Source organism: Clupea harengus, chromosome 17 (genome assembly GCF_900700415.2).
Source record: "Clupea harengus chromosome 17, Ch_v2.0.2, whole genome shotgun sequence".
Lineage (NCBI taxonomy): Eukaryota > Metazoa > Chordata > Actinopteri > Clupeiformes > Clupeidae > Clupea > Clupea harengus.
In genome coordinates, this window is record NC_045168.1 from 24,588,188 (window position 1) to 24,615,687 (window position 27,500).

At 43.8% G+C, this 27,500-nt stretch overlaps 3 protein-coding genes across 6 annotated transcripts in view; 1 reads left to right on the plus strand and 2 right to left on the minus strand.

Annotated features, from left to right (window-relative positions):
- The window catches only part of nck1b (NCK adaptor protein 1b), a 15,523-nt gene extending 9,382 nt beyond the window's left edge, over positions 1-6,141 (plus strand). For both annotated transcript variants that reach the window (XM_031584003.1, XM_012824181.3), the window contains 2 exons: positions 4,508-5,256; positions 5,393-6,141. In XM_031584003.1, coding sequence (XP_031439863.1) covers positions 4,508-5,256; positions 5,393-5,593 — 950 coding nt within the window. In that variant the 3' untranslated portion in view covers positions 5,594-6,141. The remainder of the gene's footprint in view (positions 1-4,507; positions 5,257-5,392) is intronic.
- A 4,322-nt stretch (positions 6,142-10,463) lies between these two features.
- On the minus strand, positions 10,464-13,313 carry bdh1 (3-hydroxybutyrate dehydrogenase, type 1). Its single transcript, XM_012824173.3, has 5 exons — positions 12,974-13,313; positions 12,478-12,588; positions 12,107-12,248; positions 11,688-11,840; positions 10,464-11,168 (listed from the first exon to the last, which is right to left on the minus strand). The coding sequence occupies exons 1-5, from the start codon at positions 13,184-13,186 to the stop codon at positions 10,702-10,704; spliced, it is 1,086 nt and encodes a 361-aa protein (XP_012679627.2). The 5' UTR covers positions 13,187-13,313; the 3' UTR covers positions 10,464-10,701.
- An 8,684-nt stretch (positions 13,314-21,997) lies between these two features.
- The window catches only part of nrp1a (neuropilin 1a), a 71,084-nt gene continuing 65,581 nt past the window's right edge, over positions 21,998-27,500 (minus strand). For all 3 annotated transcript variants that reach the window (XM_031583551.2, XM_031583550.2, XM_031583552.2), the window contains 5 exons: positions 26,529-26,669; positions 26,063-26,337; positions 25,811-25,907; positions 25,363-25,416; positions 21,998-25,208 (listed from right to left, as the gene is read on the minus strand). In XM_031583551.2, the coding sequence (XP_031439411.1) occupies positions 24,925-25,208; positions 25,363-25,416; positions 25,811-25,907; positions 26,063-26,337; positions 26,529-26,669 (851 nt within the window). In that variant the 3' untranslated portion in view covers positions 21,998-24,924. The remainder of the gene's footprint in view (positions 25,209-25,362; positions 25,417-25,810; positions 25,908-26,062; positions 26,338-26,528; positions 26,670-27,500) is intronic.

The window sequence follows — 27,500 nt, forward strand, 5'->3', positions numbered from 1 at the left end:
AGAGTGATCTCTTGGGACTGAAGCCGTGTGTGTGTGTGTGTGTGTGTGTGTGTGTGTGTGTGTGTGTGTGTGTGTGTGTGGAGGAAGAGGAAGAGGAAGAGTGTGATCTCTTATGGAGGTGAAGCTGTTTGTGCACTTGGTTAGACTAAGAGACATTAGCTTTTGGATGCAGTGTGTGTGAGAGTCCACTTAATGTCTCTCTAAACTAGTTGTCCTCAGAGTCTAAGCTATCTAAGACCTTCATGGTGTTTGGAGTGAAGCTGGATTCTCTTTCTGAAACCATTCACACAACATACGTGTACACAACTAGCTTTAGAGTCAGTCAGCATTTTTGTTATTTTCTTTAGCATTTAAGCTAGGTAAATGTAGCCTAGTTTTTCTTCATATGTGGTGATCTCTATCACTGTTATTCAAGTACTTTTCAGCCCTTTAATTAATTGTCACACTATACCTGAAATATGTTTCTCTTACTCTTTCATTTTGCTTTCTGTTAACTTTCCATTGACTAATTCATGTAAAGTGGAGGTCTGACGTAGCATAAGCGTCCATTTTGACCCTCTTATGTTCCTGGTCATGTGAGGCAACACTGCCTCCTACTTGAACATTGTTGTCAAGAGAGAGACAGAAATGGCGTGATGTCATACAGAAAGGCTCGGATAGAGATGCATGAAACATGATGGATGAAGTCTTTCCCTCCCCTAGAGGTTGTTTTTGAAGAATTTCAGTTCAGTTGAGTTCAGTTTGTCAGCAGAGACCTGTGAAGAACCAATAGAATGAGAAAAAAGGCTCTTTAAGTTGTTCCATCTCTCTGTGTCTCTCCAAATGATCATTAAGATTAAGATCATTTTGTCCTGTCACACCCAAATTGGAAGCTGTTTCCAAAGCCCTGCAAGGCATTCTGGTAATGGGGATCATTGGGGAGGACCACTGCAGTTATGATCTCACTCTCTCGCTCACGCACACACACACACGCACGCACGCACGCACACACGCACGCACACACACACACACACACACACACACACACACACGCATGCAAACACACACACACACACACACACACACACACGCATGCGAACACACACGCGCACGCACACACACACACACACACACACACACACACACACACACACACACACACACACACACACACACACACACACACACGTACACACGCATGCAAACACACACACACACACAGGGACACTTGGATCCAACTTGGCTTTAAGACAATGATGAGACAAGTGAGCTTTGAATGATGGGGCCTTGATGAAGTCACCTCGTGCCTGTTGAGGAGGCTCCCTGCTCTTCTCGTCTCTCCTCCCTGCGTTGGAAGCCGTGACTGATATGTTTTCAGATTTTCATGTCTGTTTTTTTACATTCATACCTGTCTTTTAGTGGGCTTTAATGTATGCTAGCTCAGTCAACCCAGTCATATGAGTCTCTTCATATCAAGTCAACCACAGCCAAAACATACACTATGAAGCCTGGAAGGATGACCGCTTGTGTTCTAGTGCCAAATGAGTATCTTTTGTTTGTCAAGGTCATATTTTTTTATCTGCTGAGTACTGAACGTTTGCTACAATCATAGTTAGTTATTTAGCTAGCTAGCTAGTTAGTTAGTTAGTTAGCATAAGCAACGTTAATATCTGGAAGTGCCGGTAGACCGTTCTGGTACTCTAGCAGCACTAAATGCTTGAAAGAAGCGCTCTGAAAATAAGGTTGTGGCCGGCATTGTTTGAGAGTAGACTAGCCGTTGCTATACCTTTCGACTAAACCTATGACATTTTTGCTCTTTGTAACTCTTCTGTGCAGATACAGAAATAGTCACATGTACATTCGCTAACCATGTCTCAGCTATAAGTGTAGGACTGTTTGTGTGAGACGGATTCACAAGGAAACATGGAAACACTGGAATGTTTTCAAGTCCCCTGATGTCACTTGCAAATGTCTCGGAGCCTTCAATCAGCCATCAGAAGGGCAATATGGAGGCCGATCTACCAGTCACAGACCGGCTGGGTTGGAGATGCAAAACAGGCATTTCAACACAGCAGGAACTTCACTTAAGTAAATTCTCCTGCTTGATGGAAGGCTTGATAAGGGGCAAAGCTTAATCAGAAAAACCTGTAGTGAGAGTGTAGGATTTTTTTTGTTGTTATTGTAAAGTAAAATTTGCAGTTTGAACGGTTGAAACTTTCAGTAGAGAGCTGCTTGCATACTGAGGTTGGATTTTTGTCATATCACTACCCTGTATAAGTATAGATCTCGATTTAAGAAAAGTTACTGTCAAAAGAGACTTCCCGTCTTCCCTTTTCTCTCTTGGAGTGATGCGCAAGGGAAAGGAGTTCTGCTCAAAAGCCCTCGGAGAGACATCTTGTGCCTGCAGCTCATCAGTTTCTCAGCCGTCTCCGCTGAGGCCCACATCTCTTTGGGTTTGGGTCCGTCTCGGCTGAGGCCCACATCTCTTTGGGTTTGGGTCCGTCTCGGCTGAGGCCCACATCTCTTTGGGTTTGGGTGGGACTTCATGCACATGTATTCTTGTGGTTGAGGACTTGTGGTTTGTTTTGACGTTGAGCAGTGATCGTGTTCTGATATTGCAGGGGGCTTCTCTAAGTGCACACGCTGGCTGCCAAATGGACATTCCTCTGCTCTAACACATCTCTCCCCACCCCAGCCGTCTGCCAAACACAGCAACATGGCACGGCGGGGGTCAGAGTAATCCTCGGGGCTGAGCCCTACGCGGAGGGCCTGAGGGCCTGAGAGCCTGAGGGTAATGCAGTGCAGCAGGGTGGAATCCTGGAGAGTGCCAGAGGACCCATCCCTGTTGACCCGCCTTCTCCCTGCGGAGGAGGATGATGATGATGATGGCAGCTGTGGCGATGTCATCAGTGCAGTCATGTAGGTCATGGGGTTTGTACTGTACTCCACTCCCAACTATAGCAGAGCATGTTGCACAAGGATGATGAGTAGTAGTCAAGCAGTGGGTGACAGTATCAACTTAGACTGCTGCAAACTTCTATAAGATTGGGTGAAGTTCTCTCCAGGGAACGTTGTTTTCACATTGGTTTCTCCCTACACTAGGTCTTCTCAGAGCCTTAGCCATTTGCAACCCCATGTTCACAAGTAGCACGCTGTGTGGGAGGACCAAGCCCAGCCGTGCCGTGGGACTGACAGGTGTTAACTGCTGTTTACCCCTCCAGTGCAAATCCCCCCACACTAGCGATCTTATCACCGGGCTCTTCTTTCCATGTTGGGGTGTGTGTGTGTGTGTGTGTGTGTGTGTGTGTGTGTGTGTGTGTGTGTGTGTGTGTGTGTGTGTGTGTGTGTGTGTGTGTGTGTGTGTGTGTGTGTGTGTGTGTGGTTAGCATAACGTACATAACCATGACAGCGGTGGCCCCAGTTGCCTATGTCAGAGCGATTGGGATGGCTGGAATGCCATCCACAGACAACGGTAACATTTCGACTGCTGGATATGTGTGTGTGTGTGTGTATAGTATATGTGTGCATGCTTGACAAGCTGCGCTGGGCCAAAACATGTGTTTGGACAAGTCCTCGCAAGCAGCCTGTTTGTGCCTGTCCCAAACCACAGAATCTGTGAGGGTTTAATCCACTGAATACCCTAAAACTACACTTCAAGTTGCACTTCAAAAAGTCTGGTATTCCCCCTCTCTCCTCCTTAAGTTCATTATTTGGCAGCTATTATTTTTCCACAGCAAAGGTGTATTTTTTTGTGTTTTGTGGTTTTTGTCTTCCCCTGATGGCGACTGTTTCCAGTAGAAGGATGTTTCACTTCCCGTTGAGTGTGACCCATATGGGTTTCAGCCAAACAGAAGAGGGTTACTGTGCCCTGAGCTAGGTGGACATGCTACACATTCACATAATAGCTTCTCCTCTGATTTGATATAGGTTAAATACTCAGTGATTTTAGATATGTGTGTGTGTGTGTGTGTGTGTGTGTGTGTGTGTGTGTGTGTGTGTATATATATATATATATATATATATATATATATATATATATGGCACTTGCAAATATATATATAGGTTAAATACTCAATGTACCTATTGTGCTCATTTTCAGTGTTCTTTTATTATTTTATTCTTGGGGTTTACTTGGATAGATTTACATGCTTCGGTGTTCCTCTGGTCACATTCTCACATCCTCTGGTCACATTCTCTCTGAAATGTTCTTCAAAGCATAGGTCCTCTTTAACTAATGCTCTTAGAGAGGACAGCACCAGTGTTTTTTGCTGAGCAGAGGTTTGGTGTTTGGATGAATCAGAGCATGTGATTGACATTCTTCTGTTTTTGAACTAGTCAATAAGAAGTGTACTCCCCTTGAACTGTAGGCATTCATTGTATTGTCTGACTGTAAATCTTTGTGCAGTCCTGGTGTTGCGCACACACACACACACACACACACACACACACACACATAATCCTCATCTGGGCTCCGTTTTTCCTGCACATCTGGACTGTAACTCTTCCGTGTTGTTTCCTGTGACTGCAGGGATCGGTAAGCCGAAACGGAAACCTGGCATGCGGGACACGGCCCCCAACGCAGACACCGATCAGTATGCCGACAACGGCGAGCGCCTTTACGACCTTAACCTGCCAGCACTCGTCAAGTTCAGCTACGCAGCCGAGCGCGAGGATGAACTGTCTCTGGTCAAGGGGACGCGGGTGATCGTCATGGAGAAGTGCAGCGACGGCTGGTGGCGTGGCAGCTACCAGGGCCGCTCCGGCTGGTTCCCGTCCAACTACGTGACGGAGGATATGGATGGCAGTGCCACGCTGGCGTCGGGGGAGCCGGCCTCATCGCTACCGGAGAAGCTGGCGGCCGCCGTGCACGGGGCCACGCCCGGCGGCTACGCCGCCAACGGTAACGGCAGCCGCGGGGTTCTGCACACGGTGCAGGCGCTGTATCCCTTCAGCTCGACCAATGAGGAGGAGCTGCGCTTCGAGAAGGGAGAACTGATGGAGGTGATTGAGAAGCCCGAGAATGACCCAGAGTGGTGGAAATGCCGGAAGGCAGACGGCCAGGTAGGCCTGGTGCCCAAGAACTACGTGACGGTGCTGGCCGAGGCAGCCTGTGTAGGTCCTCCCACCCCGGACTGCGACTACGTCCAGCCCTCCGCAAGCGGACGCTTCGCCGGCAAGCTGTGGTACTACGGTAAGGTGACACGGCACCAGGCAGAGGTGGCCCTCAACCAGCGCGGCACTGAGGGAGACTTCCTTATCCGCGACAGCGAATCATCGGTGAGTAGGGCGAACAATGATGCTTTAAGTATCGTATTGTACACACTCTCTGTCATACAGTAAAGTGAAGTTGAATCTTGGAAAGATCACTGTCCAACTAATCTATTTGTCACCTTTTTTCTTTTCTCGCACACAGCCCAACGACTTCTCCATTTCCTTAAAGGCCGCGGCCAAAAACAAGCATTTCAAAGTGCAGCTGAAGGACACCCTCTACTGCATAGGCCAGCGCAAGTTCAACTCCATGGAGGAGCTGGTGGAACACTACAAAAAAGCGCCCATCTTCACCAGTGAACAGGGGGACAAACTCTACCTGGTCAAAGCCCTCGCAGCGTCCTGATCACTCCAGAAATGTCAAACTCGGCCTATAAACTGACATATAAAAGACTACATCCAAAACAGACTCGTGGGAAATAATGAACATTCCAAGTGAAGATGAGTGCGAAGAGGAGAGAATGAGAAGAGGAGAGATAAGGTGGACTATGACTTGCTCTTAAGGACGTGGACACATACAATTGTATTAAATCATGTTTAGGTCATAGGACGCAACGTATGTCAACATATACTAGATCTACATTTAGTTCATTTTGTTAATATATATTCTTTTTCATGTTTTGTTTTTTTTGTTTTGTTTTTGTTTTTTTTTTTTTAATGTGATGCTTACATTCTTCCCAGGACTAACAGCCACAGGGAGCTTTTCAGCATCACAAACAGCCATTGGGAGTTTTGAAAGAAAATGCTTAAAAATGCTTAAGAATTCCTGTACTTTTCCTGTCATTCTGCTGAGCTGCAAACTTTTTGGACATTCTTTCACACGCCACCTGCCACATCATGCCTGGAGAAACTTTTGCTAATAGTGCAAACAAAATAAAACAGAAATTGAAGTGAGTGACCAAATTATTTATTTGCCAGATTTAAAATGCTGTTTTGTGAAACCATAAAACCATTTGGATTTTAGGATTTATTATTATTATTATTATTATTATTATTATTATTTATAATAAGGTGAGAGGTCATAGTCAAATATTTGTTTTAATTTTACCGCTTCCAAAAATTGCAGTCCCACCAAAAGTGGTCTGTTATTATGAAGTAAAACTGTCAATAAAAATAAAAAAACTATTAGCATACAACAAACTATTCTGATGTAATCTAGGTAGTTCTATGTGAAGGAACTGACTCGGTACATGAAGTGACTGCTTGGAACAGAAAGACTCGTTTAGATGCTGGCTGTGTGTCTCGGATATCTGTGTTGTGGGAGGTAAGGGGTACTGCTGGATAGGGATAGGGTGGCTCTGTGCTGAGAATGTGTCTGGATCAGAGGTTGGTGCATTTGTGGAGTTCATCTGAAGACCATCATGAGGACTTTTGATTGGAGGGGGGTGGTGTATCACTTTCTGCTCTTTACACTCCAACAGTGAAGCGGGAGAAGGTGCAATTTGACCCCCAATTGTGTTGCAGTCACTGTTTCCTGTTATTCCACTGCACTGATAGAAAAAGCCACAGGATGCGGAGAGGAGTGCAGTCACTAGGATGAGTGGCTCGCATAGGATATGTAAAACGGCACCTACAAGGATGTTTATGCAGGAAAATGGATGCTGGCAGTGTTGGCAGGTCACCCCGCTTCACTGGATTGGGTCCTGAGATGTGTGATGCTATGCTCAGTGTATTCTCTGGGGGTAAGGGGGCTGCGTTCCTCTCGTTGTCCCTCTCTCTCTCTCTCTCTCTCTCTCTCTCTCTCTCTCTCTCTCTCTCTCTCTCTCTCTCTCTGATGACTTTTCCAGCTGTACAGAGGTGGACTGTTTGGCTGAGGAAAGGAGGGGAATTCAGAGACTAATGGAAAAATACGACACCAGAAAAAACAAAAGCAGCTAGATCTAGAACGTATGTCTGGGGAGTATGTACTAGTCTGGAGTATCAATCAGCACAGTGGAGAGAGTGTGTCTCTGCGTCCCTCGTGGAGGAAAGAAGTCATATATGAGCTGTTTTTATATTTTACCAGCAACTGTAATTCCATTTCCATTAGGTGACTGAACTGCTTACACTTAATGTTTTTAAGAGTTTAGGATTTCAGATGCTCCATGATCACCATCTGTGTGAAGACAAGTTTGGCAGGCTTTTACAAGGAAGACGGCTGGGTGTGAGTAGTCCTTTCCTGCTCTAAACCTCTCTGGAAGACCCCCTGACATAAACAACACAGAAGGTCTTATTGATATATTACTGTAGTCATCGCGCATTAGTGAATATGGAATTGGAAAAGTGAAAACGGTGATGTCATTCCATTAAAAACTGAGCGTGATGATTAAATGTGAACACAGAGTTCCATGGTGTGCCCTCCATCTCCCAGCTCTCATGAGTAGCAGACCTCCATCTCCCATCTCTCTCTCGTGTAGCAGACCTCCATCTCTCCCGTGTAGCAGACCTCCATCTCCCATCTCTCTCGTGTAGCAGACCTCCATCTCTCATCTCTCTCTCTCGTGTAGCAGACCTCCATCTCCCATCTCTCTCTCATGTGTAGCAGACCTCCATCTCCCATCTCTCTCATGTAGCAGACCTCCATCTCCCATCTCTCTCGTGTAGCAGACCTCCATCTCCCATCTCTCTCTCGTGTAGCAGACCTCCATCTCTCTCGTGTAGCAGACCTCCATCTCCCATCTCTCTCGTGTAGCAGACCTCCATCTCCCATCTCTCTCATGTAGCAGACCTCCATCTCCCATCTCTCTCTCGTGTAGCAGACCTCCATCTCCCATCTCTCTCTCGTGTGTAGCAGACCTCCATCTCTCATCTCTCATGAGTAGCAGACCTCCATCTCTCATCTCTCTCTCATGCGTAGCAGACCTCCATCTCTCTTATGTGTAGCAGACCTCCATCTCCCATCTCTCTCGTGTAGCAGACCTCCATCTCCCATCTCTCTCGTGTAGCAGACCTCCATCTCCCATCTCTCTCGTGTAGCAGACCTCCATCTCCCATCTCTCTCTCGTGTAGCAGACCTCCATCTCTCTCGTGTAGCAGACCTCCATCTCCCATCTCTCTCTCGTGTAGCAGACCTCCATCTCTCTCGTGTAGCAGACCTCCATCTCGGCGTGATCTGGACTGCTGCTTTGCATGTGCGTGATGAGCCAATGTTTCTGCGTTGGATTCAAATGGGCAGAAACCCGCAGTGGGAAAACTTCCGCCCCAGGATTAATTTTACGGCCGAGTCCCGGCACTGACTGATTTCTGACACTGACAGGGTGCCCGATAACTTGTGTCCTTGTGGTCATGGTCTCTTTTTGAAGAGTTGATTTCATAAGAGTAGAGTGCTAAGCACCAAACCATGATGTCTTTTGAGAAGGTGACACTTTTGGCTACTGCATTATGTATGACACTGACTTGAATACCACACTTTTAGAGAAGTCACACCAGAGGACCAGGCTTGAATCACTTGAATACAAAACTCTCATTCAGTATGGATTTATGATTCATGTCTTTAACAGCCTCGGTGGTCAGATATTAGCATTGGCAAATATAGTCAATATTAGTAATGGCAAAATATATAGTCTGTTTTGAATTCTGAGAACTCCATTTTTCCAACTTTAATCTGCGAGTTGTGCTGTCAGGAATATTACAGATTATGCAATATGAACATCAAACCTCATGGGGGAAAAAAGAGTCAAGATGTCAGTACTGTTATTGTATTCAGATATAACTAAGACAAATTCAGATAACTTTACATTAAGTCTAACACTGATTATGCAAAATCACATCATTTCAAAAGGCAGTCAGGATTCTTGTGAAGCGCACACTGGAGTCACACATATGATGATCTTACAAATATATATTATGAATGCCAACCAATCAATACATATATAGACTGTGACGTGTTTACAATTACAAAATTGTAAAGATGTCTTCAAAGATGACTCATTGAGCTCAGAATTCCACTGATTGTTACTGATTGTATTTCATCTACGTATGCCACAAACGGAATAAAGTATGGAACCATTTTGCCCCCAAGTGGTTACCAAAAGAACTATCTGAAAAAGTAGGTTGGCAAGTGATCCGCTTCACTCGTCAAATCATTAAGAGGTTGTACATTTCTTTTAAAAATATATTGACTTGCTCGATTTCCAGAAATCCAGTGTAGTTGGAACAGATTATTCAGTAGTTTCCGTTTTTCATATACTCCAAATGAGAGATGGACAGAACTATAAGGGGGTTTCCTATTTAATAACCACATTTTGGTCCCTTTCCAAAAGGGGACCCCCTGCAGTGCAATATGCCCACAACAGTGCCTGTGTCTGTCTGTCTCTCCACTGGCTGGGGCTCCAGCCCCCCCCCCCCACCCCCCCACACAATGTGCCTTTCTGCTTTAGACAGCTACTGCCTTTGGGTTATTAATGACTTCCACATAGATCCAGCTCTCGGAACATCTCGATAAAAGTCTTTTGTAACAGTAACATGATACAAATTTGGCAATGTAATACTGTTTTACTACTCGTATACAAAATAATCTCATTAAATTCTGCTAAAGGAATAGATGATGACAGTATAACTCAACGAGTGCAAACAGTATAAGAACAATCGAGGCCACTATCAAACAACAATTTTGGTGTCCCCCTAAGACTAGTGCAATTTTGATCAGAGCAATCAGTTCTAGCTCAGAAATGTCATTAAAAAGATTTAGCGGAGTATCTACCTACTTGCAAAATACACATTTCATCTGCAGTACTCATGTGTACTGAAATAGTCAGTCATTATTGAAACACTGAATACTAAATATATCTTTTCTTGTGAGCACTAAAAAAAATACATTCTTTTCAGAAATGTCACTTTCTCCATACACACTTCACATTATCATATTAGCCAGATGGGGACTGCTGGCCATGTCTTATGGCATATATGGCATCAGGAATGCTAAGAGACTCAAAAGCAGAACATTGGTCTGGGTTCATTTGCAGCATCTCTGTACCATGACATACAGTAGATCAGGCGTGACTAGCAATGTGATGTTTGGGGCTAACTGTGGGGCGGCAGTGGTACAGGAGGTAAAGAAGTCGTTTAGTAATCAGAAGGTAGCTAGTTCGATTCCCTGTCGAAGCGTCCTTGAGCAAGACACTGAACCCCTAATTGCTCCTGATGTGCAGTGTGCCATCAGTGTAAATGTAAAATGTGTATACATTGTAAGTCGCACATATGTAAGTCGCTTTGGATAAAAGCGTCTGCTAAATGACTAAATGTAAATGTAACGGGGTTCCTGACCCTCAGAAGTACAGTCTGTCAGAGATGGCGGCAGGCAGGTGGGTTCCTGACCCTCAGAAGTACAGTCTGTCAGAGATGGCGGCAGGCAGGTGGGTTCCTGGCCCTCAGAAGTACAGTCTGTCAGAGATGGCGGCAGGCAGGTGGGTTCATGACCCTCAGAAGTACAGTCTGTCAGAGATGGCGGCAGGCAGGTGGGGGGGTTCCTGACCCTCAGAAGTACAGTCTGTCAGAGATGGCGGCAGGCAGGTGGGTCATGACCTGCATACGGATCCACCAGTGAGGCTCCATGGGGTTGTACCGTGTGAAAGGCCGCTGGGACACGATGGCGTCGGTGATGTCCTCGAGGACAGGGGCCACATCCTTCTGGCCACTGCCGCAGTAGGAGCGCATCAGGGCCACAAGCTGATCAAAGTGGGCCTTGCCATAGTCCTCCTGGACCACAGGGGGCGCCTCTCGCCACAGTTTGTCCGCAGTGGCAGCCACTAGTTCGCGTGAAAGTATGCCGGTGGCTGCCACAAAGTTCCCCGGCTCTACTAATGCCACTTTGACCCCCCAGGGCTTCATCTCGTAGCGTAGGCAGTCAGTGAAGACTTCCACGCCGTACTTGGAGACGCAGTAGGACGAGCGCAGTGCGTTGCCCATGCGGCCGTACATGCTGGCCAGGTTGACCACGCGCCCTGGGAAAGGACAAACACACTCATTTTCAAACACTGATCTCGCTTGATCATGGTCACAGGTTGAAAGCTTGCATAACTGTGCCATTTATTCTGCCATTATTCCCTCGGTTACTGGAATGCACTTTTAAAATAAATAAAATATGAACTGGCAATTCACCATCCTCTCAATCTAGTGAAAGAGATATAGTGGAACTTTTAAAAGCAAAGCTGTGGATGCATGTGAGCGTGTGAATAATATATTATATGCTAGTTAGCTAGAAAGCAAAGGTTAAAGTCCAGTTCTTTAACAAATCTCCCCAGCATTCTTTTGCACAGTGGTGAACGATTGACCAAGCTACAAGTGGGGATGCATAGTCATTTTAAAACCCAACACTTTTCATATAGATTTACAGGTCTTTGGATTACAAGATTGTCAAGATTGTTGAATGAGCTAAGAAGAAGCAGAGCAATGTCAACTGTATCCACATTTCAGCTGTAACTGAAAATAGGATTCCTAAATAATAGTTGTGCCTTCCTCACCTTTAGCCCTTCGGATGAGTGGCAGCAGGGCCTTGGTGGTCCTGACGGTACCCCACAGATTGACCTCCGACACCTGCTTGTAGTTCTCCATGGAAGTGAACTCCACCTCGCCGAAGGTGGAAACACCGGCATTGTTCACCAGGGCCCATAGACCTGCACAGGGCAGAATCAGGATGATGAGAGTATTCAGTCCTGTATGAACTCGTCTCATATCTACGACTACCATCTGCTAAACGAGGAATGTTACGACTGACCTAAACCATTGTGTGGATTGAGAATAGAAAAAATAGCAATATTTTACTAACATTTCGCCTGATCCGAAACAGCAGTGATTTGTAAACGCTTGATCTGGACACCATCAGCTAAGACCAATCCTCCATAGAATGGCCTATCTTTTTGCCAGACATGCCAGAGTGTACCTTTCTCTGAATCCTCCAGATTGGCCTTCACAAACTCTACAGCGTTGGCCACCTGTTCATCACTGCATACATCCAGCTGTAGCACCTTCATCCGCTCGGAGTGCATCTCCTGCAGCTCCTTTGCCCCGTCCCCATCCTTCTCCTGCAGAACCAATCCAAGGGAAAAGCAAAACAGACACAACATACATCAGTGAATAATATCTAACATAGGCCACAAATAGCAGGGATTATTACTTAGTATGGTAGTAATGTATTAGTCTATAATCTACTGAACAGCTAACCTTAGAAATATAGTGACAGTGTAGATTAATGTTCCTGGGTTCAGTCAGATGAACCACATTAAGCACCCCTTAAGTGTGTCAGTTTTATACCTTTAACAAGCATCCTGCAAACACAATGAATCCTTTTTTGTGAAGGTGTTTCGCCAACGCATGACCAAATCCGCTGTCGCAGCCGGTAATGAAAACGGCTTTGCTCTCAATCTGAGAAGGAGGGGGAAAGCAGACATGATGAAATGTTACTTAACATCTTTAACGGCTGCCCTGGTATTTCCTTTCGAAAGCGTGCAATATTCCTAAGAACTGTTTCAGTGTATTTATGGTAGAAGATTGTTATAATAATACAATATGCTATTAGTATTATTTTCACCCACACCCACAGCTTTCATACCACCTTATTTCGTGTGTTACAATGAAGCTCGCTACAAATGTAAAAAGTCTGCTAGACACGTTCGTAGCTTTCGGATATAATCAACCTGTAATCACACCACTCAGTACGGTGATCTAAGGTAGACAAGTAAACACTACACCAACATAGACATCAGGTTCCGCAACAGGTAGCTACCTCAACCTAAACTAACCAGCTTACCTTAACCGTACCCCTTGGTAATCGAGGAACTGCCACATACAAAATGAATAATAAATACACTACTACAACACATTCGGTCACGCTGGCGTCAGAAAAACCACAGCACCTCGCTAGAAAGTTGAGTGCTGCTGGTAGACCAAAGCCCAACACAAGGGTTAAAAGTACAGAAAAGCCCACCAGGAGCGCGACTCTCACGTATGGTAACGGAGCCATCTTAAGAAGCTTCACTGATGACAAAACTAGAGAGGGTTGGGCCTTTTTCTTTTACTGTCAGATATGTAAACGTCATCAACATGTGAGCCTGTCGTGAGGTATGGAAGTCGACGGAAGTTTGTAGTTTTTAGCGTTAGTATTTTCACACTTCCTGATCCCAAAGAAAGAATCCATGTGGAAAATGAATGGGATTTCGCAAAATCAGCAAAAATAGGGTGTGAGCGAAACAACGCCAGTAGAAAAAACTAGGCAAACCGTTTGTTGAGTTAAAATGTAGTTAACAGTCGGTCTTCTGTAACTAACTGTTATTTTCTCTGGTAAAAATAAGCATTTTGCTACCAATATGTTGCAGCAGAAAAAGGATAGACTACAATGTCGCTTACCGCGACCAGCATGTGGGACGCCAGAGTGCTATCCTACCTATTTCTCTGAGCTGTCAAAAAAAGCCTTCCACTTTCCTAGTGGGATATTCTGATTTTGACCGGCATTCAGTTGTATTCTCCTACTCTGAGGTTGGAACTTTCCCACTTCCCAGTTGCTCGTGAATGCACCATTAAGTTAACCACTTGGTTGTTGTGAGAACACTTGTGATCCACCATTGGTAAACCTTGTAAAATTGGTGACGCATTACCTAAAATAATGAATTGCTGAAAACATCTACTGTCATCTGGGTGATCTAAGCTATGGACTGGTGACATCCCTGAAGTTAAAGCATCATTATGTAACAACTTTACCCTGAAATAACAGCGTCAACATGCTGCACCCATGCATCCGTCCTACCAGGGAAGCCTTTTGGACTTTGAGAATCACCCCATATCCTTCAGCTTGTCAACAGATACACGTGTACCACTGTCCATTAGGGGTCTCAAGCATTGTATTTATGACAGTGGTGTAAGAGTGAGTACACCCCACTGTCTAAATACCCCTTGCCAATGTACCAATGAACGTGCCATCTGGTTTTGAGTGTGTCATTTTATATAATTTATTTTATTTGTATCATTATTATTATTATTATTATTTTATTTTTTATTTATTTTATTTTTTTGTCAGGTAGCTTGTTTCTTATGTTTACTGTATTTGTAACTTGTTCTTCCTTGAAAGGAAGGGGAAAAAAAGAAAAACCAATAAACACATTTTGAGAAAAAAAAGAGTGAGTACACTCTTTAGGGGGGAGCTCAATAGCGAAACATACCAATTCTCACATAATGAGACTTTAAGCAGAAAAGCCGAAGTAGGTGGTGTGTAAACAGCCTATAAACCCAGCAGCACCCCGGGTTACAGGCAGGTCCCTGTGTCCACCAACCTCTCCTAATACAAATCACATCCATGTGATGTTCTTATCCATAAGCATATTTTCTAAATATCAAATCCATTTTAAACAAGGCTGGATTATGGAACAGGCCAGCAGGGCCTTGGACTGACAGGGGCCTTAAGCCACGTTTACACGGAGCCTGGATTGCCGGAATCCGGAAACATTTTCGGATCCGGTACCTTTTTTTATCGTGTTCACACAGAGCCGTGTCAAGAAAAATTTGAGTTTACACGGAAACGCTGGAGCGGAGTGGTTGAATCTGCTGTAAAGACGTCATGGAGCATGCGCATATAGTGACAGAAGACAGAAGTCGAGATCCAACTAGCAATCTTCCGATTTCTGAACGACTTCTCTACTACCTGAAATCACTGTTACCACAGCACTCAAACAGGACTAGTTAGACGTAGCGCTACTAAAGAGAGGAGAATAAGTGGCTCATGTGCCAGGCGGGTAAATAAACACATCCATGTGTTCTTATGTATGACAGTTACAATCCAAATAACCAATGAAAATATGGGGCATTATCTCAATGTGCGTGATGTGGGACCAAGAGTCCAAATGCAGTGCAATACAACACAATGCAGGACACCTGGTCACCCTAACGGCATGTTACTGGCTCTTGCTGTGGTCCATGCCATTTATTAACACTGACACATACACATGACACTACATTTTCATTTTCCAATGATAGTGATGAACACATATAAGGCTGCTTTGGTGTAAGGCATGTTTGCAACAATAGCCTAGGTGGAATGTTTAGAAAAATCTTACAAATTTCAAATCCAACTTAGAAGAGTTTTTTAATTGGCTTATTACTTTTTTTTTATTTACTAGAGATTGTTAGCTAAAATTCCAGATTAATAAAGAAAACTTTCAGTAAAGTTAATGCTAAAATCAAAATAAGTCCTTCCAATTTCTCTTCAGGGTGCACCAGATTGATGCATTTTATTTTTTAAACTTTCCCATGGGGACCGCCCGCCAGGAGGAAATAATCTATCTATCTTGATAGATTGGAACACAAAGTCTTAGAAGTGTCCTTTGAAAAGCTTATTGAAGTATGTACTATAATATACTTTCCCCACTGCTCAGAATATACATGCAATCATCAGTGACTCACTGACTGTGTAAGTCTTGGATTCGAAATCGGAAGGCAATCGCTTATCATACATTATGTTTGTGACTATCCTACTGTTTTCACCAAACACCACTCCAGACACATTACCTTCACATTTTTAGGAAAAAAAACTAAAAGGTGACAAATATGATTGAATGTAGCCTACATCTTGATTTAATATAGTCTGCATCTACACTGCTGTTATGGTGGGGGGGCTGTCTTGACCATAACCCAGCCCTGATTTTAAATGCATATATTACATGGTACATGTTGAACATTTCAATTTCCTTACACTTGCCTATACTGAAACTCTTACGTCTAAAACTAACTGAATCCACTAAACAAAGATTGAAGATGCCGTTTGTTGCGGTATAACAGAAATGTAGCGTCAGTGCAAGTAAAATGGATACACACTGCCATCTAGTGGTAGTCAGGATCCTACACAGATCAGCCGCAACTTTCTCATCCTCTTGAAGGTATCTCAGATTTTATTGACTGCATACACAATACCAGTGTGTACCTGTGAATGTTACAATGTAGGTGCTGAAAGGTATGAAACATACCTACAAGAGAGAATAAACCAGCCACCTCAGTGACATGATGTTGATGTCCAGGGCATCTCATGAGAATGAGGACTGAGAGTCTTGGTGGTCGTAATCTGTCACTATTTTGAGGCATTGCAAAATAAATCATTCCTAGATAATGATTGTAAAAGCCTTTTGGTAACTCCATAGAAAAGTAACAGCTCATTCATGGATTTAGAAAAGCAATTGTTCAATGTTTAATAATTAATCGTCCACACTCTGGCATTTGCAAAGGAGACGGAGCGGAAGGAAAAGAAACAGAATGACATGTGCAGAAGGCTGCTAAAGCTCCATCAGGTCAGACAAGACTGTGGACTTAATATATTGTGTACAGTACACATGCTAATAATATATTTCAATCATTTTATGAAACAAAGTATTTCTTTGGGAAAATAATGCATTTGCAATCAGATTTGCAAATCACGTTGAAGCAAGAGAGAGGGAGAAGAGGATGGTACACATACAAACTAAATATTTGGAGGCATAGTGTGATACTGTGAGACTATAAACTAAATATTTGGAGGCATAGTATGATTCTGTGAGACTATAAACTAAATATATGGAGGCATTCATGGACGGATTAAGAAACCATGGGCCCCTGGGCCTGGACATGTTAAAGGCCCCCCCCACCCCCCACCCCCATTCGCGAAAAAAAAAATTGTGCACTCGCAAAACACGCACACACACACAAACACCATTAGGCGTATATATATATTTTACCAACAATGTGTTGGATTTAACGGTCGAATTCGATACTTTGGCTATTGTATTGGGAAAGTAAACAGGTCAAAGTTTACTCCGTAACATCCACCTTCGGTGCACTGCCCTGCTATTGTTTCTGACATTACATGTGACAGGGCAACAGCCGAGTGATTCTTTTCCAAATTGAAACTGATTAAGACCTACCTGAGCAGCATGGGACAGGAGAGGCTGAATGGGCTGGCTATCCTGTCCATTGAAAGAGCAAATCATGCATCACCACTTTTATGTTTGAAAGGCGTCGTTCGGCAAGTGTACTGTGCCTCTGGCTGTGCTCAGTCAGCTTGTAGGTCTTGACGTTCAGATTCTGCGCCTAAACTATCTATATTGTATCGTCTCGTCACATGATCAAATAGAGACTTGACATTGGCGAACAAGATACATATTACCCAGCAATCATCATTGCATATCTGTATATGACAAAAATAACAAATTAAATAAGAAATTATTAATTTAATTGAATCGGCTTTTTAATAGTTTCTATAATGTATGTACGATAAGCATATAATTGTGTTATAGATTGCTACTGACAATTTCCCCCTAAAAATTATGGAAACCATGACAGAGACAGGTTTGCCATTTTGAGGGAATATATAGCATAAGGTATCCTAGATAGTCCATAAAAAGTCATCCTTGATCACTGTCGCATTAAACTAGCGACACTTTGACATCCATATGTTCAAAAAAAAAATAGAAAGCAAGGGTCTGCTTTGCATACCAACCTTCCTCGCTGGCTGCATTGTCTATAGTTACGTCCCTGGTGCACATGCACATTTTCTAACACAGCACAGGTACACTCAATTAAAGCCATTAGCAAATGAACAAAATACACCTTTTTCAACCACAAATAAGAGATACATAACAGCGACTTCACGCAGAGGCTCTGGCTTAGGGGCCCCTTGAGCTCATGGGCCCCTGGGCCTGGACCCGGTAGGCCCGTTCGTTAATCCATCCCTGACGCCGCCTACGGTTGGATTCTCTTAGCACCGCAGTTGTCTTTTCCAAAGTCCTGAGTTTCCTTGACCTCATAACGTTTACCATTGAGATCAAGGAAAAGTGGACATCATATTTTTGTCTGTTTATATATTTTAATAGTCGCTGAAAAAAGACTTTAGTTTTCAGGTTGATTTTCCTTCGCATCGCTTCATGCTTCACACCTATTGCTATAGTAACGGTGGAAATAAACAGAACATTCTGGTGAGGCGAAACATCTGTTATGCCTTTTCCAGCAATCTGATTGGCTCTTTATGATACAGGGCAGGACTTCCAGTGCAGATCCACCATCTTCTGCGTTCCAGACTCCCCCATCAATGTTCCCCTATTCTACTGGGGCTACACTGCTTCCCACACAACACCCGCTGGAGCTCTCTCTGCACAGAGGGAAACTATTGGTCATGTGATCAAGCAAGAAGGAGGGCATGAACAAACGCATGCATTTTTAATCCATTTAAGTGTTTTTTAGCATAAAAACATATTTTCATATGTAATATTTTAGCGTACAAATGACTGTAAGCTACCTTTAGATCTACCTTGCCTAGTCCTAGACCACAGGCACAGAGCAGAAACATGGATAACCTTGGAAGCCCACCTTGGAAGCTGCATCCGATCCGTGTAATATCATCATATCATTGGCACTTCTGTCACTTTCCTGTTGCCTTCTAACATTTCCTGTAGAGCTGGATCCAGGCCTGTCTCACACCCTAATTCACCCTAACCTTGTCATCTGAGACCTCATGTCTGTAATCTGGATCCATGTTTCAGCCACAAAAACAGGCAGCACCACCATTCTTTGTCTCAGGGAGGGAAGATGCGATTGAATACAAAAGCAGACCTCTTACACTGCATAATGACTGATGGCACTGATTCTCAACCTGCTCCTGTGGCTGATGCTGTGTTCCTTGATAATGCAGCTGTGGTCCAGATGCTTCCAGGGCTATGCAGGCAATGCACTAGGCTGAACTAGAGCAGCATATTAGGCAGGCCACCTATCAGGCCACCTATCAGGCCAATGTCTAGAGCAGCATATTAGGCAGGCTACCTATCAGGCCACTTATCAGCCCACCCATCAGCCCACCTATCAGGCCGTTGTCTGGAGCAAAGCGTTACTGCCTGACCCTGAGCTGCCAAATCCTTCTGATTTGGTCTGGGTGATGGAAACAATGGGCTGGCAGCCACTGTGGACCACTCTTCTAGAACCCTCACAGAGCTGCTACAAACACATCCACTGTGGACCACTCTTCTAGAACCCTCACAGAGCTGCTACAAACACATCCACTGTGGACCACTCTTCTAGAACCCTCACAGAGCTGCTACAAACACATCCACTGTGGACCACTCTTCTAGAACCCTTACAGAGCTGCTACAAACACATCCACTGTGAACCACTCTTCTAGAACCCTCACAGAGCTGCTACAAACACATCCACTGTGTGGACCTCTCTTCTAGAACCCTCACAGAGCTGCTACAAACACATCCACTGTGGACCACTCTTCTAGAACCCTCACAGAGCTGCTACAAACACATCCACTGTGGACCACTCTTCTAGAACCCTCACAGAGCTGCTACAAACACATCCACTGTGGACCACTCTTCTAGAACCCTCACAGAGCTGCTACAAACACATCCACTGTGGACCACTCTTCTAGAACCCTCACAGAGCTGCTACAAACACATCCACTGTGGACCACTCTTCTAGAACCCTTACAGAGCTGCTACAAACACAGCCACTGTGGACCACTCTTCTAGAACCCTCACAGAGCGGCTACAAACACATCAACTGTGTGGACATCTCTTCTAGAACCCTTACAGAGCTGCTACAAACACATCCACTGTGGACCACTCTTCTAGAACCCTCACAGAGCTGCTACAAACACATCCACTGTGGACCACTCTTCTAGAACCCTTACAGAGCTGCTACAAACACATCCACTGTGGACCACTCTTCTAGAACCCTCACAGAGCTGCTACAAACACATCAACTGTGTGAATCACTCTTCTAGAACCCTCACAGAGCGGCTACAAACACATCCACTGTGAACCACTCTTCTAGAACCCTCACAGAGCGGCTACAAACACATCCACTGTGAACCTCTCTTCTAGAACCCTCACAGAGCTGCTACAAACACATCCACTGTGGACCTCTCTTCTAGAACCCTCACAGAGCGGCTACAAACACATCCACTGTGAACCTCTCTTCTAGAACCCTCACAGAGCGGCTACAAACACATCCACTGTGGACCACTCTTCTAGAACCCTCACAGAGCTGCTACAAACACATCCACTGTGGACCACTCTTCTAGAACCCTCACAGAGCTGCTACAAACACATCCACTGTGGCTGCAACAAAGGTTACAGCATCCCACAAGTCCAAAAGGTTGCCCTCAAGTGCACTGTCCTCTGTTCATGCTCAGGAGACTGCTGGGCTTAGACAGGGCACATACGACCATACCATACTGAAATGACATGACAACAACAACACTGCTCAGTCACATGTTACCACAGATAAAGTTTCATGCTATGGTCATAAAATGCACAATACCCTCCTTCCATATATGATCTGATCTGTTCCACCATCAAAAGACAAGCCAGGTCCGCTTGGACCCCAATGGATACTGTCTTCTTCTGTGTGAACATTTCGTAAAGAATCAATGTTGTTGTTTTACAATCAAAATAATAAGCTGGTATAATTCTATTGCCTGATATAGAAAAGCAAATATCTCCCATACAAGTTTATGCCAATCAACATATCATGATAGACATGTTTTAATATGGTCTCCTACAATGACATATTCATGTGATTAATTCACAACCATTATTAATCACAGCAATCAAGTGCACATCACACTTCAGCGCTAAACACACAAACTCACACAGAAACCCTTAATTTTCTTTACAGTCACTTTTTATTGTAATATGATTGTCTGTATTATTCAATGTTTGCAAGGAATTTCCAAGACCTATCATGAAAGTCTTGACTGAACACTAGACACAGTTACAAGGTTTCGTTTTTACAATTGCTGTTGTCTTGGAATTAAAACATCAAACTCCAAACTTTTTTTTTTGAGAATTGGTGAGCAATAGAGTTGAAGTAAAAAATACAATGTGTGTACTGATGAAAATATATGAAAAAATGGTCAAACCAGGAAACCTTTTAATGCACGTAAATGAACATCTTTTCCAAGTCAACCCAAGTTTAGCATTTTAAATGAATGTTATTTTTGTGTTTTTTGTTTGTGTCAATGTCACATCATTCCAAAATGTTCCAACTGTTTGCTATCGTATATGCATATACAATACTATTTGCATATGTACGATGTAACTGAACATAGAGCAAACAAAGACATGAACATCACAAAAGCATTTTAAGTCCAATTTAACAAAATGACAATAACAAGCACTTTCTTTTACAACGAACAAGCGATTGCTACAAGAAGATGCAAGAAAAGGATGGATGATTAGAAACATCTTCAGTATCGGTCAAAGATGTGATTACATTGCAGCCGAGTTTAGCTAAAGCAACACTCTTCTCCCTGTCTGTATGTAACATCTTCTCATTCACTCTCCTCTCCCTTTCTGTATGTACATGTTCTCATTCCTTCAGCAGGGAGGGTGGTGCCTGTCTGTGTGGGTGTGGGTTCACACTGAGGACTGAGAGAGAGGGGTTCCTTTCCTGTCCCCTCCATCTCTCCTCATCTGCTCCCCTACTGGGCAGTGAGGGCACAAGCAACAGAGCTGCAAGACCTTCTTTCCATGGCTCTGTATCAGTGTGTGGCTGTGCACAATCTAACAGTCCCATTCAATATAAAATCCCAAACTGATTTGGGGACAGATGAAAATCCAGAATTTATGAGTTGTAAGAAAACGAGGAATGTCAAAGTGCCTTTGGTCAGAACGTTATGGCCCTACATGTCCACGGGTTCCAATGTCACTGTACAATTAGTCTTCTGTTAGGATGAAGTATTTCAGTGATAGATATCGCAAACTGGGATATAGCAACTGAACAACCCCACCACCACCAACAAAAACAAAAACATCAACATGTATCATATCTTAAGAAAACATTTATTTGAGTGGGTTCTTTGGAATGTCATTGTCATGATTTCACGTCAGGACATAAAAGACAGAACTTTGATTTCCTTTTCTCAGAATGTTTGTGTGTGTTTGAATACAAAACATTAATTTCCATTTTAAGGCTTTGCTGTTTTATTCGTTGTTTTGTTATCTCCTACCACAGCAAATTACAGAAGCAGTATTGAAAATAAAAGTCATTTTTTTTCCTCTTCATCTTGTTAAAAAAATTGCACAAAATTTGAATAACATTACTAAAACTCAAGAAATAATAGGCTGTGTACATAGAGGGGTAGGACTTTAACTCTAGGGGATCTGTATACCTTTTCAAAAAATGAAATGAAATGTCAATATACATTTCAGTATTTCATTACATTGTCTGAAACTATATAAAACAGGAAAAAAAGAATGAACACTGAGAATCTTTTTGTTTATTTTTTCTGTTCTTTTTTTTAAAACAACATGAATACTATAAACACAAACAGCTTTTTAAATATATTTATCAGTGCAACATTGTTTCTGCTTTGAATTCACGCTAAATGATCCACCCTCTCTAGTTACCAGACTGAAGTTATCCACTCGAAGCTTGTTCTTCAGTGTTGATGTTGCAAAATGGCCCGTCAGTCTAGAACATAACATTGCCAACGGCCAGAGCATGGGATTGCCACAGTACACACACAGCTCAAATATACCAAAGAAGCTGCAACAGAGAAACCCCATCTTCAACTCTTCAGATCATATACCTCTAGAAATACGAGAGAAAAACCAAACCCTCTACTGACTTGTCGGTCAGTATTGACAGCTTGGTGGTTTCCAAAGATTACTCTTCTTCATACCCAGATTTTTTTTATGTTTTAGCACAATATTAGTAGCAACACAAAAGAAATCCTATGATCTCCTCTGATGATGCCTTCTGTTCCCTGTTGCGTCATCTCAACAGTCATCCCTTCACCCTCACATAGATTCCCAACAGCGTACATGTGTAGAACGGAGTGAGTGAGTTGCGATACAGTCTCAACAAGGTGCAGTGAAGGAGCTCTGCCAGGTAAGGCCACAGTCCTTTGGTCAAGACTCCACAGCCAATGGCCAGCTTCCCAAATGACATCACTCAGCTCCAGTATCCAGTGGCCACGCCCGTGCCCCCCCCCCCCCCCCCCCAGCCTATGAAATGGCCAATGAGATGGCAGGGGTCTGTGAGGAGGCCAGCGATGTGACATAATGAGCGCTAAAGCCCCAGGCGTCCCGTGAACCGATGATAGCACCATTCCTACCAAACAACCTTCCCCCAAGTCACAGGGCCATGGAGGATTCAAGCTTCAATGATGGTGAAAGTAGCACTTTTTCCAAGACAACACATATATTAGAACGTGACTAAATGTGGCTACTGTGTCACTGTCCCACTCAGTTTGCAAGGCAATGGATTCTTTTTTTTTGTCCTGTAGTTTTCCAAAAAAGTCTATTTGGTTTCTTGATAGATATTCCATGCATGATGCTTTGTCTCTTGAGAGAGGCAATGACTACTGGGATGAACTCTCCTGAATAAAACACTAGGGGAGATGGTGATCAAAATAAAGAGCATCAGACAGAGAGTGTGACGAGGACAGACAGACTGTGAGAATGTAGAAGAATGTCCGATGTGCAAATAGAGATTCATAGAGATCAAAGGAGAGGGAATAATAGAGAGATGACGTACAACGCAAAGTGAGGGGACAGAGACTTTGGGTTACTTTGCTTCAAAGACAAACATCACAGATGGAACTAATTTAGCTACATAATATCGTGTCGCTTTCTGCTACTGCCATTAGGCGTATATGTGTGAGGAACGTCTTTTTGAGTCCTGTCACATGTTTCTTCTCTAGGTCTACTCACTGATGAATCTACACTGGGGTAGAGGAGTTGGATGATATGGTGGTTTACATGTGTGTTTCACGTGTCGGAATTGACTAGCTGGATAGACGCAGACACACACACTCTCTCTCTCTCTCACACACACACATACCCACATACACACAGGGCTGGTAAAACAACAAAAAAAAAAAAAAACAAGACTATAGCACACTGTTCACCTTCACAAAACAGCCAGACAATTCTATTTACAACACACAACCCAAGAAAAAGGAATACTGCAGCTTTTAAAATCCATTTACTTTGTTTTGTATTTTGTTTTTTTCTTTAAAAAGTGATGGGTGGGTGGGGGCTTTAAAATATATTAAAACTTATGTACAATATTGTTGGTCTTGACATACACGCTCCATAAAATGTACTCTTATTTTTGCAGACCGGACCACGCTCCTACCATTGAAAGGAAAGGGATGTCAAACTTCAGAAGTGAAATTCACAGAGAATGCTAAACGAGATGCACTCAAAGGCACTGTTGGAACCATAGACGCTTTTCTCCCTACAAGAGAAATCAGGATCAGCAAGAGTGTTGATGGTGGAACCCTTTTTCTCACATCAATCATGGTTCATTTTGGGTTTTCAACACAAAACATTCTGAAAATAAAAATAAAAGTTTTTATTCTCAGAGTAAAAGATAAATACTTAAAACATGATATTGGTCTCAACACCAGCATCTGATTGTAAAAAAAAAAAAGAAAGAAAAACAACAAACAAAATAATATTAATCATAAAAATTAATAAAATAAAATTAAAATAATAATCTCAATCATCTGTACATATTTTTTTGTTGATGTAGTTTTTTTTTTCCTCATATTTTGTACACAGTGTCCCCCTACTGGTAGGTTCCTTTCACTGCAGCAGCTCCTGAGAAAAAGCATGGCTCAAGTCACATCCTCTAATTGGTTCCCCCACAAACTTCCAGAGCCTTGTCCTCGTCCAGTGAGAGAGAGCCTCGGCAGTCCATTTTTAGCTCGGCCCTTTTTTTCAGGGGATGGTCGAAGGCTCATGCCTCTGAGTACGAGTTCTGTGTGTTGAGCTTGTCCTTCTTGAGCTTTACCCCGTCCACCAGCTCAAAGTTATAGTTCTCCAGAGCGGATAAGTTCCTGTCTGCTATGCCCCCGTGAGAACAGGCGCAGTAGAGGACCACGCCACAGATGGCTCCCAGGAAGACCCCGAGGGCGCTCATGGCGATGATGGTGATGAGGATTGGATCCAGAGTCTTCAGCATGTTGCCTCCTCCGATCTCACTGGTCTCCACCATGCGGGGGAAGTCCGTGGTCCCCTCGACTGTACGGGTACACAAAACAAGAAGAAGAAGAAACATTTTCAGTCATGAAGAAAAAAACACCAAGCCAGAGAAAGTACAGTTGAGAACAGACATTGATGTTTTAAGAGGAACGGAAAGTGATTTCTGGGAGAAAGAAATTCGAAATTGACGTACAGATTGTATTCAGGTCGTCCTCAGGCAGCATGGGTTCCGTCGAGATGGCAGGATCTGCAGACAGGGTGAGGAGGGGTTGGCATGGGCTTAGCTCATATAAGGGGGCCTTTGGATTTGACTCAAAGACACAAATATTTGATTCTTCTAATAGTGATCCCAGTACTACAACCAAACATTGTTGTTTCAATATGCTAGTTTCCTATAAGGAACACACTACAGTAGCTTAAGTGCTCCTATTTAACTGCAGACAGCAGGTTGGAGAGACGTAAGGGGCATTTATCCACCTCCGCGTGTGTCTGGCCAGGTGGCTGGGGGAAGGAGCCAGCCAGCACACTATGGTGCCCATGATGGGTTGCTGCGGGCCCAGCCGCTACTGGCACCAGAACATTGTGTAATTTGTCCAAAAGCAATACAACACCAGGCTTGACAGAGCACATAGTACACTCACCTTTGCAGTCAGCCATGTTGAGATTGTCCAGAATCTTGATGTCATCCACAGCAATGTTACCAAAGCTTTTCCTTTCAACTGCAGCTTCAATAACCACCTGTTGGAACAGGGGAAGTCCAGTTAACTATAGTTGTATTGTCCACAAAATGTATTACATTTAGCTTGTTAGTACATGATCTTTCATCTGGTTTGGAATGAAGGTTTGACATTTAGGTCTTGTAGACTAAAGGAGTCAGCTTTGAGAAACTGTACCTGGTACGCTTTACTGGAGTGGGGCACCAACACACGACCCTCCCTCCAGCGGTTGCCCTGGTGACCACTGACGGTCCAGAGCAGGATGTCGGCCGGGCCCTTGGCCCCCTCCTTGCGTTGCTTGATGTGCAGCGTGCCGATGTGTGAGCCCACCATGTGGTACCAGAAGGACAGGCACAGGTCGGACTCCTGCGCCCCCACCTCGGGGCTCACGATGCGGGCCATCTCAGTCTCATGGACCCCCGGCGACAGGAGGATGAAGTTCCCTGAGCCACCTGAGGAGTTGGAAAAGAATGGAGCCATTTTAGATTGGACATGTAGGATAAAGGGATGGCAGTTATACTCAGGCAAGTCATATTATACTGTAGTTGTGAGCTTCATTTCCTTTGGTCACTAAAGGGTTTAGTGTAAATGATTGTAAGTGTGTATTTGTTTCTTATTTGATTTCTCTCTTTCTCTGCATCACCTTTGTGGTCCATATTAGGTCCTGTGTTGAGGGTGGGTGTTCCGCTGGTTTGGATCTGCCACCGGAATCCGTTGTCTTCTAAACTCCAACGACAGAAGGACGGCTCATGGAAGCCAAAGTCACAGGCAAACCATGTAAAACCTGGAACACAAACAAAAACAGAGAGTTTCAGCAACCATTTATTTCAATTTCGCTACAATACCGTGCTACTTTGTCATGACTTACATGTACAGCTACAGCATACATGCAACAAGCACCTAGAATATCCCATGCCTTATTTCTCAGACCTGAAAAAATGACAGGGCCCAATAGGGGGCAGCAGAGGTCTATGGTAGAGAACATGTAAGACTGATGTGCTGAAAGGTACGCCACCAACAACAGAGACTGAACAAAGAAGAAAGAGAACACGGGAAGAGGTACGGAAGAAGACTACATGTTACAGGCTGCATACGCAGGATGTCCTACTATAAAGAAAGCATCACTCATAACTTAACATGGTTTCACTGTGATGGAAAACAACAGAAGCACAAAGACATCGGGAGAATGTCAACACAGAAAGAGGAGAAGAAGAGGGAGAAAAACAGGAAGAGCGAGAACAGTTTAATAGCATGCCCAGATAAGACGGCAGCTTTCACTTAAAAGCCCTCAGCGAGGGGCAGCTTTTTAATGAGGCCAGCGATGCTCTTTAAAGCAAACGGCTAATATATTAGAGCAGCATTTCCCCAAGACAATCCCCCACAGAGAGAGAGAGTGAGACAGAGACTGATAGAGATGAAGGAGGGGAATAGAAATGAGCCTCGGAAATGTTTCTCAATGCTATGGAGAAAACCTCCAGAAGAAAGCTGAAAGAGAGAAGAGAATTAGATGGAGATGAATAGGACAGAGAGGGCAGTGTGAAGAGACAGACAGACAGACAGAGAGAAAAGACCGAGGGAGACGCTAACAGCTAGTGGGCTTTTGTCTCTGCGTGCC

Coding starts and splice junctions, on each gene's coding strand:
- bdh1 (XM_012824173.3), bottom strand. CDS start 13,186: ATGGCTCCGTTACCATACGTGAGAGTCGCGCTCCTGGTGGGCTTTTCT. Junction 12,589..12,973: donor TACCAAGGGGTACGGTTAAG/GTAAGCTGGTTA, acceptor CCTCCTTCTCAG/ATTGAGAGCAAAGCCGTTTT. Junction 12,249..12,477: donor TTGCAGGATGCTTGTTAAAG/GTATAAAACTGA, acceptor TTGGTTCTGCAG/GAGAAGGATGGGGACGGGGC.